The 16,973-nt window shown below is 33.1% G+C and overlaps 1 protein-coding gene across 1 annotated transcript; it reads left to right on the top strand.

Moving 5' to 3' along the window:
• Positions 1-9,363: 9,363 nt before the first annotated feature.
• LOC117111570 (proteasome subunit beta type-1-B-like) lies at positions 9,364-16,182 on the top strand. The gene is made up of 6 exons (XM_033254516.1): positions 9,364-9,560; positions 11,575-11,682; positions 13,249-13,330; positions 13,519-13,648; positions 14,389-14,495; positions 15,221-16,182. Exons 1-6 carry the CDS (start codon positions 9,484-9,486, stop codon positions 15,404-15,406), a joined length of 690 nt encoding a protein of 229 aa, XP_033110407.1. The 5' UTR covers positions 9,364-9,483; the 3' UTR covers positions 15,407-16,182.
• The last annotated feature ends 791 nt before the right edge of the window (positions 16,183-16,973 follow it).

Below are 16,973 nucleotides of genomic sequence, written 5' to 3'. Positions count from 1 at the left end.
ATAGATGTTTGTATTAATTTCTTTTTTTAAATAGCAATTTATCATCACTAGAGAAACAAGTCCCTAATGTATCAAAACTAGTGCCATATGAGCCACAATTCAGCTGATTAATGGTGACAAGTGATTAATAGTAATTTTTTTTTTATATTAGTAAGTAGTGATGCATTGCACTGTAGAGAAATGAAATGTGATTTTATTTTCTTTATACAGTTAAACTTTCCTAAGTTGACTTTGCCGAACTCAAATACTGTAATTTCTAAGTTAATTTTATTTTACATGCCGAATTGTTGTGTTTTCCATTAATTAACGATCTGTAAGTCAAATTTTATCTAAGTCAAACAATTTTTCAATGCCACTTTGGATTCTACTTACTGTAGGTAAGGTCAACTGTAGTTATATTTGGATGGGGAACTAGTCAATTAAAGCGGATGCTACTTCGAGCGAAGGCCAATTCGAGCGAATTCGAGCTTGAGCGGAAGAAGATTCACTTGTGCGAACAACAACCTGTGCGAGTTATATATGAATTACTTTTAAAAATTTGACATTTTCAAAGGGGAAGGGGGCACACAACAGTTCCAGAATAGATAAGTGAGTAGCATAACTCAATTACAAATATAATTTTGAAAAAAATAATGGTCACTCGTCTTGTGTGTGTGCTTCTCGTGCACTCTAGCAAACATACACTATTATAGTTTTAACTTGTTAGCGGCCATCTTGGTAGTCGGAGTTGCCAAGACTGTAATTCAAACATGGAGTAATTATCAAAAAGTACTAAAAACCTTTCAGAACCTTAGTAATCAGAGCATTTTTTTGCATTTAAACCATTTAAAATTGACACCAAAATTCTCGAATTGTTTTATACTTCAATAATATCCAGTATAATTTATTTCTGTTTGATCGTCTGGGGTGGTAATCTTAGTACTAAAGACCAAAGTCTTCTTGGTAGAATCACACGTAGAGCAAGTAAGATTGCTTCAACAAATTTTTGTGATATTAAATATAAATACGAAATTGCTGTTTTAAATATGGTCACACGTATTCGATCCCAACCTTCCCATCCCCTTTTTCAAGAATATCAATTCCTTCCCTCATCACTTCGCCTTCGATCACATTACACCCGAACCAGCCGATTCAGTAAATCATTTATTCCTACTTCAGTTAAATTTTTTAATAATCAGGTGTCTAGGTAACTGTTAAATTCTTCTATTTTTGATATTCGATTTATTGTATATAGACTTTTTAATGTAATTTTTTTGTAATAATTATATTTATCTTTCTAATTAATTCTTTTTGATATTCTGAATTTTAAATTTTCCCTTTTGTACATTGTATATTGAATTTGATATCAGGTGTCTAGGTAACTGTTAAATTCTTCTATTTTTGATATTCGATTTATTGTATATAGACTTTTTAATGTAATTTTTTGTAATAATAATATTTATCTTTCTAATTAATTCTTTTTGATATTCTGAATTTAAATTTTCCCTTTTGTACATTGTATTTGAATTTGATATTTTTCTATTTTGCATGTTTTTTTATATTGTCCGTTTTGATGTTCTTTGATGTTTTGATATTCTATATGTTTTTTATATTAATTGTAGTGTACTAAAGACAATTTTCTGATATATTTTAAATAATGTACATGAAAAAATAAAGGCTTCCAGCAGAAGTGTGTGTCTACTGCCTCTCAAAAAGTACTTCCACGTTCTAGATGGCATCCTTCAAAATACCATAAAAGGCATTCGTATCAAATGGGTGCTGCATCTCTATCTCTAATTATAGACGTATTCTTACTAAGTTTAGGAGTCCTTGAATTAGAAATTGAAACTGGTAGATGGTCAAAAATTGATAAAAAAGATAGATTATGCAAACATTGTACATTAAATTTAGTTGAAGATGAGTACCATTTTACTTTACTTTGCCCTTGTTACACTGATATTCGTAAACATTATATATTCAAGTATTTTATTGTTAATCCATCCAAAGTTAAGTTGACTCAATTAATGTCCACTACTGATATCAATACAATAAGTTGTTTATGTAAATTTCTTTATCACTCATTTAAACGTAGAAGTGATCATTCCCTCTGTAAATAGCTATTATATTTTATTTGGGCCAAAGGCCTTATATAAAAAATGAAATAAATGTCCTTGGCCAATACGTGCCAAGGAACGGAAACTATGTCGCATGTTCGAGTTTTAAACGCAAGTTTAACTTTCGAACCCCATTTGTTTTCCAATAGGGCGCCCCCTACCTCCAGGTAGTAGTACCTATCATGCGCCTTAACCAGATTTACTCGCTTTTGCAGGGTTAACTGCCAGATAACATAGTGTCTATACCCACAAGGGGGCAACACACACTAAAACTGCATAAGTAATTGCTTAATAAAGATATTCCTTACCATGTGTGGGTATTTCTCAGGGTCTGTCACACTAATGTCTGTTAATTTGATATTGAGAAATTGATCTACAGAATGCAAAGTTCCACATATGCTATAAGAAATAAATTAAAATCAATATCAAAGTGTGTTACGTTTAGAGATCACAATACCTGTACTATAATTTTCAAAATGACTTTGATCACCCTATGGTGTTAAATTGTACCATGTACTTACCTCAAATCATTTTTCAGCTCTACTACCACATCTTTGCCAATTAGAGACTTAAAAAAAGAGTAGAAAAGCTGAAAAAAAATAAAAAAATTTATCTAACCTGTAGACTCTACATTATAGACTTAACCTTTTAAACTTAAGATTGCGTAATACATATATATTTATTATATATTATTATTATTATTATTATTATTATTATAATTTCCTCCATAAAAATATATATGTATAAACAATACAAGATTAAAACATTAAAATTGAAAGAAAAAAAAAATCCATTGAAACAGAGAGTATACAGATTGCTGGTGAGTGGGGAGGCGGGCATTCCAAAAGTGTACAATAAATGTTTGGGATCCACAAGCACTCATCAGCAAAACGTATAGTCAAACAAGAAAGTTATATGAACGATTCCTTAACAAATTTCTTAAATAAATAAAAATTGTTAAACTAAAAATGCTTGTCCACACTTTCATACTATGTACAAGTTTTTTTTTTTAAAGAGTATGTGGTTGGAGCTTTTTTTCCGGAATAAAAAATCTTTAAATTTTATTAAAACAGAACAACTTTTTTTGTAACGTTTCAATTTTCATATTAATTGAATGTTAACTTCCAAGAAAGGAATTTATCAAACATAATACTGAAAAGGTATACGCAATGGAGCACCCTCCTTTAAATTAAAACTTAAAAAAAAATTATAGTTAAAGTTACATTACACTTATAGTTACATTACACTTATAGTTACATTACAACCAAGATACTGTCATAGCCATCAATATGCTCAGTTCCCTAGTTTTGCGCCTTTCGTAAAGTTCAGTCCTGTAGATGTAATACTGTATTTCTATTCACCCCCATTCCTTTTAAATCCTGGATATGCCACTAATACCTAGTAAATAATCTCACCGTTGAGGGATAATATGGCAAGCCAAGTTGTTAATACCTGGATTGAAATAATCAACTTAATTTCATTTACATTAATTTTCAGACTTATGTTTGCATTACACCATAACCTTCTGAATTAAACATTGGGTAATTGGATAAATCAAGAACATTTAGAGAAAAATAATTAAAAGAAATTGATGTCGTCGGTGAACAATCAATTTTTTTTAATGGAAAAGCTTGGAAGATTATTATAAAATAATAGGACCAAGGACTGAGTCTTGAGGTACACAATAAACAACCTGGAGCTTGTCAGAGATATATTAATTTGATGAAATTAATTGGTTTTGATTGCTATAAGGAAATCGGTAAAGAGTTGCCTCTATTAAGCCACATAATTTTTTCAGTTTGCATTAATGCAATTAACCTTTTGAAATTGAATGCAAATAATTGATTCACAAGAACAATGTGTGGATAAAATTAAAATAAATTGGTGTTTAACAGTGGTTGGTAGCTCCAGAATTTACCAACAGGTAGTCCGACGGAGGAGAAGGTCCGAACGAAAAGGGTTAGAGCTTCAGTCAGGGTCTCTCAGAATAAAAATCATTAGTAGGGTTCATATAGAATAGGGAGTTTTTATGGCTTTGGTCCACCAGGCCTGTCCAAACAAAGCAAAGAACAAACTATCAACTATCGAGGTTTCCCAAAAATACATTAAAATATCATAGGGGTACTGCTATAAACAGGCCTAGCTACATAGGCCCCTACGCCAAAATTCTGTGGGCATGGGTTGGCATGGGTACGGGTTGACTTTGACTACTAGGCCTACCCTAGACTAGAGGCCTCTCTCAGCCAGGAGGGAAATCCTCCTCCTAGCTGCTCCTGCTGGTACCGTAATTTCATTCAAACCCAGCAGCCTAGGAAAATGCATAGGCCTACGCACTATACATAAGTACTACTATTGTATTACTATTGCACTGCCTGGTAAGTTTAATAAATTACTGAAAATTTCATTGAACTGTTACCATTTCGATAAAGTAAGCATGAACCTTTCCACCAGGGAACCAGTCAATTCGAGCGGATGCCAGTTCGAGCGGAATTTATTCGAGCGGAGAAAAAATTCACTTGAGCGAACAACAGCCTGTGCGAGTTATGTAAGCCTACGAATTACTTTAAAATTTCCTATTTTGAGCTAGCAATTTGCTTTCGGCCGGGTCTCAGGCTTTCAATCAATTGCAAGTAGTTAAAAATCACCTAAAATCACCTTATTTTGCGAGTTATAGCATCATTTATTTCATTTCATTTATTGTATTTAGACACGATAGCATTTCAACACAAAGGTTGTTTTACAAATGGTCGTGTATACCCAAAAGACAAATATAATATAATGTATAATAGAATTATATATAGTATAATAATAATAATAAGAGAATAATAATTAAATATAAATAATAATAATAATAATAATAATAATAATAATAATAATAATAATAATAATAATAATAATAATAATAATAAGAGAATAATAATTAAATCTATGAATAACATTACAATTTTGATTTAAAAATGGAAAGAGAAGGCGAAGATCTAATCTCTGGGAGACAATTCCATTGATGAGAACCCCTATACACTATGCTACGTTTCTTGAAATTACCGTTAGGTTTAGGAATATGGAGTTTAAGGCAATCAAAATGTCGCAAAGTGTAAACACTTTGTTTTTCAAATTTAAAAAGATTTTGAATATATAAGGGCATAAGTAGTAGTTTGACACATTTATACATAAAAAATGACACTTTCCTGGATCTACCGAGATACAGACTTTGCCAGCTCAGACTGTCTAACACTGTTGCAGCTGGTTCATCCCATTTGCATCCGAGGATAACACGTCCCGCCCTATTTTGAAATCTTTGAAGTTTTGCAGGCAAAGTATCACTAAAGTTGCCCCAAACTTCGCAACAATACTCAAAATGAGGCAAGATGATAGAATTATATAAGGTAATTAAACAATCATTAGGGACAAAACATTTTTTTAAGGCACCAATACCCTTAGAAACTTTAGAGCAAACTAAATCAACTTGAGAAAAACAAATTGATTTAGAGCAAACTAAATCAATTTGTTTTTCCCAAGTTTAGTGTCTGTCAATTATAATCCCTAAATATTTGCATGATTCGACTTGTTTAATGTGCTCACTTCCAATTTTAATGTTAAGTACCTGATTAACAAATCTTAATTTCTGGTGAGACCCAATTAGCATTACTTCACATTTTTCGTATTTAAGGTGATTTTATTTTGCTTAAGCCAGTTATTTACATTAGCAAGATCAATATTTAACATTTCACTAATTTCTTCACTTGTTCTCCCGCGTAAAATATTGCGGTATCGTCCGCAAACATGTTAACACTAGGCCTACAGGACAACACACAATTTGGAAAATTTTAACAAAAATCGTAAAAAGAATAGGGCCGAGTATGGACCCTTGAGGGACACATAATTTACGTTCAAAATCTCAGATCTGGTCTCTCCAACAACCGTAAACTGTTTTCTATTTGAAAGATAAGATTTGAACCACTGCAATGACATTATCCAACCCAAGTTTACCTAATTTATACAAAAGTATATGTGGTCGACCGAGTCGAACGCTTTTTTTTAGATCAAGTGTGACTAACCCAATCACATTTCCTTTATCAATAAAATCTATCCACTGTTCAGTTACATAAATAAGAGATGTACATGTTGAATGTATTGGTCGAAAACCAGATTGAACATTACTTAAAAGATTATTTTCATCTAAAAACTTATATAACTGATTAAATATATCTCTTTCAAACAACTTTGAAATAATTGAAAGTATAGATATTGGCCGGTAGTTGCCAGGATCACTATGATCTCCTGTCTTAAACAAAGGAATTACCCTTGCGAGTTTAAGCAACAAGGGAAATTTACCTGTAGTTATAGAGTGGTTGATAATCTGCGTTATCACCTGGACAATGAATGGTGCTGAGAGTTTAATCAGCCTCTAGACGGAAATGTATCCGGACCAGTAGATTTATTAGGTGAAAGAGACATTAGTAATTTAAAAACCTCCTCAGTTTCCACATGTTGTAAATGAAACACAATGTAATTTTCAGTTTCAGTACTTTTAGTACTTTTTTTCAACATCTGAAGATAAATTATATTCTTCATTATGAAACTTAGCCGCTAACTCAGAACCTATGTTAGCAAAATAATGATTGATTCGATTTGCAATTTTCTTCTTTTCTTTTCAAAATCAGGACTCATTTTGCGCTCAAACAGCATAATTTAGACCTATTTTTGAAAATGACCCAATAAAGAAATTTTGTGGGACAGTCCAACTGTCCCAATAGCTGGCTACAGCATTGATAACATACTCAAAATGAAGCGCCAACAAATTTCTCATTATCATTTATCAGGGGATTTTCGGCAACCATAGAGATCTTTAATGTGTGATGTACCATAGAAAATAAAGCTTATAGGCCTAAACATTGTTTTTGAGTATGGTACTTTATATACTTCAAAGCCGTGATTTCACAACCACTCAGCCCCACCATGGTTGGGGCTGAGGTACGAAAATTTGAGGAAATAGTACCTCTAGATGGCCGAAAATGACACTTTTATATAGTAAAATTCATCGTCATTACATTACCATTATATAGTCAAAATCAAGCGCAAACAAATTTTTCATAATCTTTTATCAGGGATCTACTTAATATCCAAACAATTCAGGCATAACTATAGCTTACTAAACTTTAACTATACTATAATAATTGTGATCAACAAATCATAACTGACTTTTTCGCCTTTAGCACAATTTTCATCACTTTTTAATATTACTATCTATTATCATCATCGTCATCATCATCTCATCATAATAATAATTATTATTATTAACTAGTAGTGCGGTAGTATTAAATCAAAACTTTATCGAGCTTCCAAAACGATAAAAAAACCAAACTGAACCATACAATATCACATTTCTGTATCTGAAAGACCTTGCCTGGGACTTAAACGGATTTAAGATTTTTAAAAATCACGCTTGGACAGTATGTGTTATTATAGTAGGCATATAATTATATATAACATGTGCTGATGCATATTTACATAGATTAGAAGTATTTATTTTGAGTGATCCTTGGAAAGAATTTGTATTGGCTAGCAAGAACAAGCTTTAAAATTTTAACACTGTGTACAAAGGAGTGGGGGAGCGCCGCGGCTCCCACGGCTCCCCCTGTATACGTCCTGGATAACTTAGGGGTGTTTTTGTCAGGAACTAGATGGCTGGAAATCACTCTCAGTCTAATTCCAGGCACCTTAGGAGGAAATTTCTTTGTACAAAAAAGCATATTAGACGAAAAACTCGAAACGGTTAGTGAGATACAGATTTTTTATTATTTAAAAAGTGTAAGGAAAAGATCCGTACCTCCCCCTGTCCCCCGTTTTTAAATAATAAAAAATCTGTATCTTATCAGCCGCTTCCGAGTGTTTTGTCAAATATGTTTTTCGTGTCTTGGAAAAATCCGTTCTACAGCACTACCAACATAATTTTCCTCTGGAGCATAGCTTTGAATATAATTTTCTTTTTTTCTCCATTTCTTTATATACAACAACAACAACAACAGCAGCAGCAGCAGCAGCACAATAATAATTAAAGAAAAAAAGAAAAAAAGACCTGGCCTGGGAATTAAGGTTTTTAAAAATCACACTTGGGCCTATGTGTTATTATAGTAGGCATATGTATAACATGTGCTGATGCATATTTACATAGATTAGAATTATTTATTTTGAGTGATCCTTGGAAAGAATTTGTATTGGCTAGCAAGAACAAGCGTTAAAATTTTAACCCTGTGTACAAAGGGGGGGGGGGACCCTGATAGCATCCCTCAACTGACCATCGAGCCCCCTACTTCACCTTCGGCACCCCCATTTCAAGACTTCTAGATACGCCACTGGAGCCAGGGGGAAAGCCCCGGTGGGATCCGGGGGAGAAGCCCATAGCCTTATGTATAAAAAAAGTCGTATTTAATTGATTTATAAGGTTAACAATTTACAATTAAAAAAAAACTACGCTCATAAGAATAATGTTAAGTCATTGTTATTATTTCCACATGCTAAGTTTAAAAAAAAGTGGGTTTTGAACTATATAGACGAATGGTTGAATAGTGGAGAAAATTGGTATGATGTCTATTACTGTGTTGATAGTCTTAATTGTCACAGGGGCTGAAAACGGATCCAGTATTTTTCAAACGGCGTGGTGGGGGCACAACAGTTTCAGAATAGATAAGTGAGTAGCACATAACATTAATATGCATTGACATTTTTAAAATTTAGTGGCAAGACGAGGGGGACACGTGCCTCCCGTGTCCCCTACACTGGATCCGCCCCTGTGTCACACTACTTTGTGCACCGGCTTGATACAATACGTAAAAATTATTTAAATTTCTATGGTGAATAAAATTACAATCATTTACTCCCATTTACAAATATAGGCCTAAATCGTAAATCTACAAATACTGTTACAACACTATATATAATTCAACTAACTGGAGACAAAAACCGTGAATTCTACGTGCGAAATTCTATAGTTTTAAAATATATGGCCTAAGTGATTTCTAGCGGCCATTTTTTAGTCGGATTTGCCAAGACTGTAATTCAAACATGGAATAATTATCAAAAAGTACCAAAAACATTTTAGAACTTTAGTGCACAGAGCATTTTTTGCATTTAAAACAAAGAAATACTAAAATAGGGCGACGATAAATTCGCCCTTGTTGTAGTTCGCACTAAATGCATCCGCTCGAACTGGCATCCGCTCGAATTGACTGGCACGTTCAGAGAAAAGAGTCAGCAGTGTGCGGGTAAACAGTTAATGACCTTTCTTTGCTTGTGACCGGCCTTGCTGGAAGTGGACAATAGAGGGCCGGGTAACACCGTGACTTGAGGAAAATCATTTTTGTATTTTTGGGCAAAGAATATTTTGATCATGGATTTTACTTACCCAATACAAGAATCTGCAGAAGGAAGACAGCATAGATTTTCTCCTTATGCAATGAATGGAGGGTAAGCTAAATAGACCTACCACAGTTTAGGCCTATTTTTGATAGACTGATCTAAGACCTAGCCTAGGCTCCCCTCTAGCCTCCTACTAGGCTAGGCCTAGGCTAGTACCAGGCCAGGGCCTAGGCCTGGCTCAGCTACCCTACGCCAGAGGTAGCCTAGGACCGCTGGTGGTGTACTGTAATCATAGGACCGTTTCGGCCGCGAACAAGTTCTGCTGCGATGTATGGAACACGTTTTGTACTGTATGTTTTCAGTCAGTTCGATTAATTTAATGACTTAACTAACTTGTTTGAACTCTTGTCTTATAACTACTGGCTGGGGCGGATTGCTATAAAACGGTCTTAACTGGTAGTCTTAACTCCTCAAATAAAGCCGGCTTTATCACTTAGATGGTCTTAAGTCATACCTCTAAGACCATTGCTATAAAACAGTCTTTTCTAAGACCGCTTTGAGTATTGAAATGCAAACAAGCACTCCATGGTGGTAACGTAAGATTGAGGGCGACGTCATGCGTGAAATGTATCAAAATGAACGTAAATAAACGCCGTAGACCTATTTTTACAGACGCTGAGAAGTGTGTGGAGAATTAGTGGTTCAATTCTCCGACTTTGACGATCTAGGTCTTGCCATTGCACTGTTGAATTTATCAGCAGAACGTCATGATGAAAATGATTTAAGACCGTTTTAAGCCGAGTAGGCTTTAAAATTTAAGACGGCTAACTGGTTAGACCGGGGTATAGCAATGGTCTATAATTATAGACCAGTAGTGACGTCACAATTATAGCCGGCTAACCGTTAAGACCGTCTAAAGACTGCTTATAGCAATCCGCCCCAGATTATTATTATAAATAAATAGGCCCTCTATAGACCATAAATCTGTGAGTAATCGTGTTGTAAACTATAGCACTGTTCCTTAAATTCACTATAATATGTGGAACTTTATGAATAAATGTTAGAACTTTGAACTTTAATGAAAGGATATTTACCGATTCATGAAAAATAAACAGATCACATGCTCACCTTCCCCAGGACCTAGGCCTAGGTTCATAATATGCTGCCATAGCTAGCCTAGCCTATGATGAGGCTTAGCTAGGGCCTAGCCTAGGGGGGGGGGGGGGGGGGGGGCCTATGTATTGGCTTGGCCTGGATCAGGTGTGATCCATTAACTGCAAAAAAACTGAGCCATAATTAGGGCCTATTACAAAGACATCCCAGCCGAAGACAGTACTTCTTTATTGCAACCTTAGCCTAAGTACTACTGTACTAAATAGTAAAATAAACATTTGAAGTTTCTGAGCGCATGTATGTATAGCAAGTTGCATGTTAACAAATAGGAGGCCTAGCTAGGCCTAGGAATAAATAAATATGTGTAAGGCCTAAATTGTAAATTGATTTATTAAAAAGTATAGGACTAGCCTAGCCTCTATAGGGGCCTAGCTAGGCCTATTAAGATTGTTGTGGGGAGGGCAAACAACATATTTTAATTTATATCTTTTATTCTTTGCCGTGGCTATATATAAATGCATTATCCAATAAAATGCTGCTACCAGCATGACAACATCGTTCAAAAATTGCTCGCTTTGAGCCTACTTTCCTGCCGAGTTGTTATATACAAAAGGGACTTAAGACATGCAATAATCAAATCAATCCTGGGACTGTGGTTGGCACGTTTTGAACTGCAGAGTTTTTCACCAAAATTCAAATTGAAAAGAAAATAATTAAGATAAATCTTTTTTTCTCATGAATTATATGTTATACTGTAGAAAAATTATACTTTGGTGTTTGGAAATTTATTTTATTGCATTTGGAGTAGGCCTACTCTACTAAATGGTTGAAAGTTTGACTAGAATATATCTCCAATGGGTTATGTTTGCACGTGTACAAGGCCTCACAGATGCTATCATGCTGCAGAATTCTGTTTTAGACTAACAACATGTTTTGTGATTAGAATTAATTTTGTCTGTAGAAGAATATTTCAGTGGTAAATAATGACAAATTCAAAATTTCTTTACAGGACGGTGCTGGCCATTGCTGGTGAAGACTTCGCAATAGTGGCATCAGACACCAGGCTTAGTGAGGGATTCTCCATTCACAGTAGGAATCAACCAAAAACATACAAACTGTAAGTATCAACATTAAATTGTTGATCTAAATGTGATCCTTAATTATGGATCAGGTCAAAACGGCAAAAAACTAAAACGGCAATGACTAAAACGATAATAAACCAAAACGGCAATGATACTGTAAGTACCAAAACGGCAACAGACCAAAACGGCAATGACAACTACCAAAACAGCAATAGGCATAGACCAAAACAGCAAAGGAGCAAAAATCAATGCCAAGAATGAAGTGCCACCGGGTGCGGGCAGCAGTTTATAGTTTTCTGAATCGTGTTTTGTTTTTTGTTATGTTTTGGTTTTTTTTACACATCCATGACTAGGCCTATATTATTTTAAAGTGTTATTTATTATCATTATTATTTTTTCTCTCCCGTTAATTACTTTCATGGCATTATATTGTTTAGCCTAATTTTATCTGTATTTTAAGGTTTTAATTATTTAAATGTTCACTGCTTTTATATTTTATATATTACATATGTTCCCCCAATCTTTTTATTATTAAATTGTATTGTATGTTGTTAATATTATTATTATTATTATTATTATTATTATTATTATTATTAATATTATTATTATTATTATTATTATTATTATTATTAATGTTGTTGTTCTTTAAAGTATTTTTTTCTTTCGCGCATTTTTACTTTATGACATAAATTGTTTAGCTATTGAATTTGTATGTTTATTATTATTATTATTATTATTATTGTTGTTGTCATCATCATCATTATTATTATTACCATTATTATCATTATTAATATCAATTATTATTATTGTAGTGTTTTTTTTTCTTTCGCGCTTTTTTACTTTTGACATAAATTGATTAGCCTCATTTTGTCTGTATTTTAAAGTTTTAATTATTTAAATGTTTATTGCTTTTATATTGTGATTTTTATTTATTGCCATTTTGACTTAGGCCTACTGCCGTTTTGGTCTTGCCGTTTTGACTTATTGCCGTTTTGACTTATTGCCGTTCTGGTTGAAAAGTGTTGCCGTTTTGGTTTTTTGCCGTTTCGACTTATTGCCGTTTTGGTTTTTTGCCGTTCTGTCCAGAAACCTTTAATTATCTGACAATCCAATTTTGTACAGTGTAATAAATAGAAAATAAGACTACAAGCAACTAAAACTATTATTTTGAACTGAAATTCAATATATCTGATCTTGGATGTAAGTAATCTCATAACAGGTTTCTATAAGTGAATGAAAAAGGCTCTCAGCTTGTCATAAAAGCACATGCACTGTATATTTAATTATATTTGTTGTACTGTAATGGCGTTGAGTGGTTTGACATATTGTTCAAGCATTTAAATAAAAGACAATAATACTGTAGATTAATATTAATAATTGTTTCTTACAGAACTTGCCAAATTTTGTTAAATTGTCCATCTATGCTTCTTTTCCCTTTGCAATCATGTGCTAATCATGATAAGGAAATATTAGTAATATAAAATTATTAAATAATTTTTATACGTTTATGTTAATTTATGTTATTATGGTAATTTTATTTTTAGATTCATATTCATTATACTTTAAGCACTGTACAATTATGCATTTTTACTTACCCACAGAACTGATACCACTGTCCTAGGATGTGCTGGTTTCCATGGCGATTGCCTCACCTTAAACAAAGTTTTAGCTTCAAGGTTAAAGGTTTGTGTAATTGTTGGTTATTATATAGCACATTATTCAATATGAGCAATAAAAATGATACTGAAAAATTCAAACTGTAATGACTTACTACAGACATCACATAAAAGTGGACCACAGAAGGAGGAACACTTATTCTGTATATTAATGGTAATTTTTTACATAATTTTTTGTTTTGTTTCTCTGTACAGTCTTATGAGTATACCCATCACACCAAGATGAGTTGCAGTGCTGTAGCTGCCATGTTGTCCACAATCCTTTACTATCGTCGATTTTTCCCATATTATGTCTACAATATCCTTGCTGGAATTGATGATGAAGGTATGTAGTGTAACTTATATCCTTATTGGTAGATTTCGGCTGGACAAGGTTTGAGAAAAAGATTAATGTTTGTACATTGAACATCAGAAATGGGTATTCATTATACAGTAGCATGTAATTCATGCATTAAATGTAACACATTATATGAGAGACAAATAAGTAACCCCTTACATATTTATGATTTTTTATTTTTTTTATGTATTGTTAGCATGAAAGCATTCAAATTTAACTACAATTTTAGTTTTTGCATCAGGCCCATATCCAGGGGGTGTATATGCACACAGTGTCGGTGCCAGGTGGGGTGGGGGGTGCAGGCAGCAGGGGCTTAAGTCCCCCCACCAGAAAGGTCAAGTGCCCCCCCCCCCATTGGACAGAGCTTGTCGGGCAGTCAGAGTAAAAAAGATATAAAAATAGGCCCATGCCAAGCCAACACATCTGTCACAGTCTGAGAGTGTCATTTCTGGTCATCCAGAGGTTCCTATTCTTAAAAAAATCTCATTTGGGAGGGGGAACCCCCTCTCGAACCCTTCCCTCAGCTCAGGCCTACAAGCTCAAGTCCCCCTGTCGGACAGCTCAGGCCCCCCCCCCCCAAGAAAATCTATACTAGAGCCGCCACTGTATGCACACCCTCCTCCCCTATTTTTTTTTAGACAGTTAAAAATGTACTGAATGTAACATATTTTTCTCTTTGTAATAAAGATTAAACATTTTGCATTTTAACTAGTAATCTGTCTTTGTAGGTAAAGGCTGTGTATACAGTTTTGATCCTATTGGTTCTTATGAGAGAGAGACTTTCAGGGCAGGGGGCTCAGCCAGTTCTATGCTCCAACCATTATTGGATAATCAGGTACAGTATTTATAATTTACTAGCTATAGCTGGTAATTCAATTGTATTAAGTATAACTATTGTAAAAATCATTTTAGCTGCTTGGACAAGTTTAAATATGTATAGTATGTATTAAAAATGTTGGTTTTAAATTTCTACTACTTGTGTATTACCTGTAATAAAAATATAATTTTGAGATATCATGCTTCACAAATGAACATGCTTCTATTCATTGTAATATCTATGCAAAGCATAGGAATATGTAGGCAATGTTAGTCATTGAGAAAGAATGATGTTTTGCCTACCGTTGTTGTACCGAGTACAGTACTTTCCCAAATGCTTGCGAAGAAAATTTGTGATTTGGGTGGGAAGATAACTAGCCTGCTGTCATAACTACTAGACCACCAAGGTTTCTCTTAATGACTAGTATTGAATCTGATCTCCAAGCAGCAGCCGGTACTGCGGGACATCCATCGAAATAATTAAGATATATTTATTTATTATTTTGCACATGCAAAATATCTTTAAAATATTACTACATTGTATTATCATGTTATTAACATATCTTTTTATAAATTAAATACTATTTTTAAAAGTGTTTTATTTTTCAAAATGAACCATTTATTTTATCATTTTCATGTACCATTATTATTATTATATTATTATGTACTCATAGAGTTCTTTTATTATTTTTTTCTTTATATATCTGACAGTTGTTTCTTCAATAATTTTCCTCTTAAATTTAGATTGGATTCAAGAACCAGGAAGGAGCTGATCATGTACCCCTTAGTAAAGAAAAAGCCATCGCACTAGTCAAAGATGTCTTTATCTCAGCAGCTGAAAGGGACATATATACTGGTGATGGAATCATCATCAATGTCATCGATAAAGATGGAGCCAAGGAGGAGAGGTTCCCACTCCGACGGGATTGAGATTTACCTTATTCTTCACTGAACTATCTATATGTACTGTGTGCAACAGTGTTAACAAAACTTTCTTATTTTTTGTAATGTTTCAATAACAATAAAGCTGCTCTGCCCTATGTGTAGACAAAATATGTGTGGTAAAATAAAATCTTGTTTCCAGTGTTTTTCAAAAGGTCACTATGTCTTGAATATAGTAATACATACACACATTTTGTTTTCTATGCCAGTCTAGTAGATTCTTGACTTGATATATGCACAAACCTTCTGCGATGTTTATTGCTTCTTAAAATCTTTCATTGAATACTTCTTTATCATTGTTTTTTTTTAGTAGTGTTTTCGCATACCCACTACAAATGTCCCTTTAAATCTGACATCATCAGAGTTTGTCATGCTTGATCATTAGTTTGCCTCATTTTTATGCAGAAGGCTATTTTAGACTACAATAACATAAAAAATCATATTATTAGCATTATAAAATAATACAAGTTTTAAAATAAACTAATAAGAATATTACTGGAAAAATATTGGTGTAGGCTGAAACTGGAATATTGTCTTGTCAAGTTGTCATATCTATATCAGTAAATACAATTTGGTAGTCTGATTATGACATGGCTTATTATTTCTATTTGTCCAAAAAAAAAAAAAAAAAAAACCTTGGCAGTGGCTTATTTATGGAACAAGCATTGCATTTCACAATATATTTCTGTCAATAATTTTTAATAAAAATATTGTTTTTATTGTCTTTAACACGAATTGGAATAAAATTATCTGTTGAAATATTATGTTAATGTGTTATTGTTTAATGAAAATTTTATTTAGTCATTTCTTAAGATATTCGATAAAACAAACATTTAAAAACATTCAAACATAAAAATTGTAAAAGAAACCAAAGCAAGTATACATTCTGTAACATGTTCACAAAATGAACTGCAGAAAAGACCAATAACAATTTTTAACTATGGAATTAAGTTACAGTATTATATTTTCATTTTATTCGGATTTTTAAACAAATTAATAAATACAAATTGGAGATGTTAGATTTTCGAAAGAAAATGTGTTAGGCTCTAGGAGGCTGTGGTTAGGGATATATATATAAATTTCAGTTGTTTTCTTACTTTGCTTTATCTCGTCGGCGTGATATCTTGACGTCATTAATATACAGTAATCATATTATTGTTTACATGATCATTAATATTCAAAGTAGACTGTATTATTGTACTGTATTGCTAAAACCTTTACGAGGGTGTAATCTAGGCCTCTTTTGTAAAAACTTAGTATGCCGTGTATTCTTAAAAAGTGGCTGCCACTGAATCTGAATACAGAAATATTCCAAATTCATTAAAAAATCTGACAGTGACAGATTTCTTTTTCCTCCCATTTTTTTAGCTCCCATGAGGAGCTCTAGAAACACTCGGCTGATTGATTAATATATATATTTTTTTGTGCTGATTACTTAGATCTTTTTTGTATGAGCGCCTGTTAGGGCAAATTATTTTTATCATTACTGTATTATTAGACCTGATGAGAAGCTCTAGAAACACTCGACTGATTAATAGATCTTTTTTGTATGGGC

The sequence above is a fragment of the Anneissia japonica genome, unplaced genomic scaffold, assembly GCF_011630105.1.
Source record: "Anneissia japonica isolate Jap-2015-1 unplaced genomic scaffold, ASM1163010v1 scaffold288256_len377385_cov191, whole genome shotgun sequence".
Lineage (NCBI taxonomy): Eukaryota > Metazoa > Echinodermata > Crinoidea > Comatulida > Comatulidae > Anneissia > Anneissia japonica.
The sequence above is the reverse complement of the archived record's forward strand: the minus strand, read 5'-3'. Positions and strand labels throughout refer to the sequence as shown.

Excerpts from the sequence above, each read along its gene's own strand:
- LOC117111570 (XM_033254516.1), top strand. The coding sequence starts at position 9,484 with ATGGATTTTACTTACCCAATACAAGAATCTGCAGAAGGAAGACAGCAT. Across the intron at positions 9,561-11,574 it reads CCTTATGCAATGAATGGAGG|GACGGTGCTGGCCATTGCTG; the intron begins GTAAGCTAAATA and ends ATTTCTTTACAG. Across the intron at positions 13,649-14,388 it reads TGCTGGAATTGATGATGAAG|GTAAAGGCTGTGTATACAGT; the intron begins GTATGTAGTGTA and ends CTGTCTTTGTAG.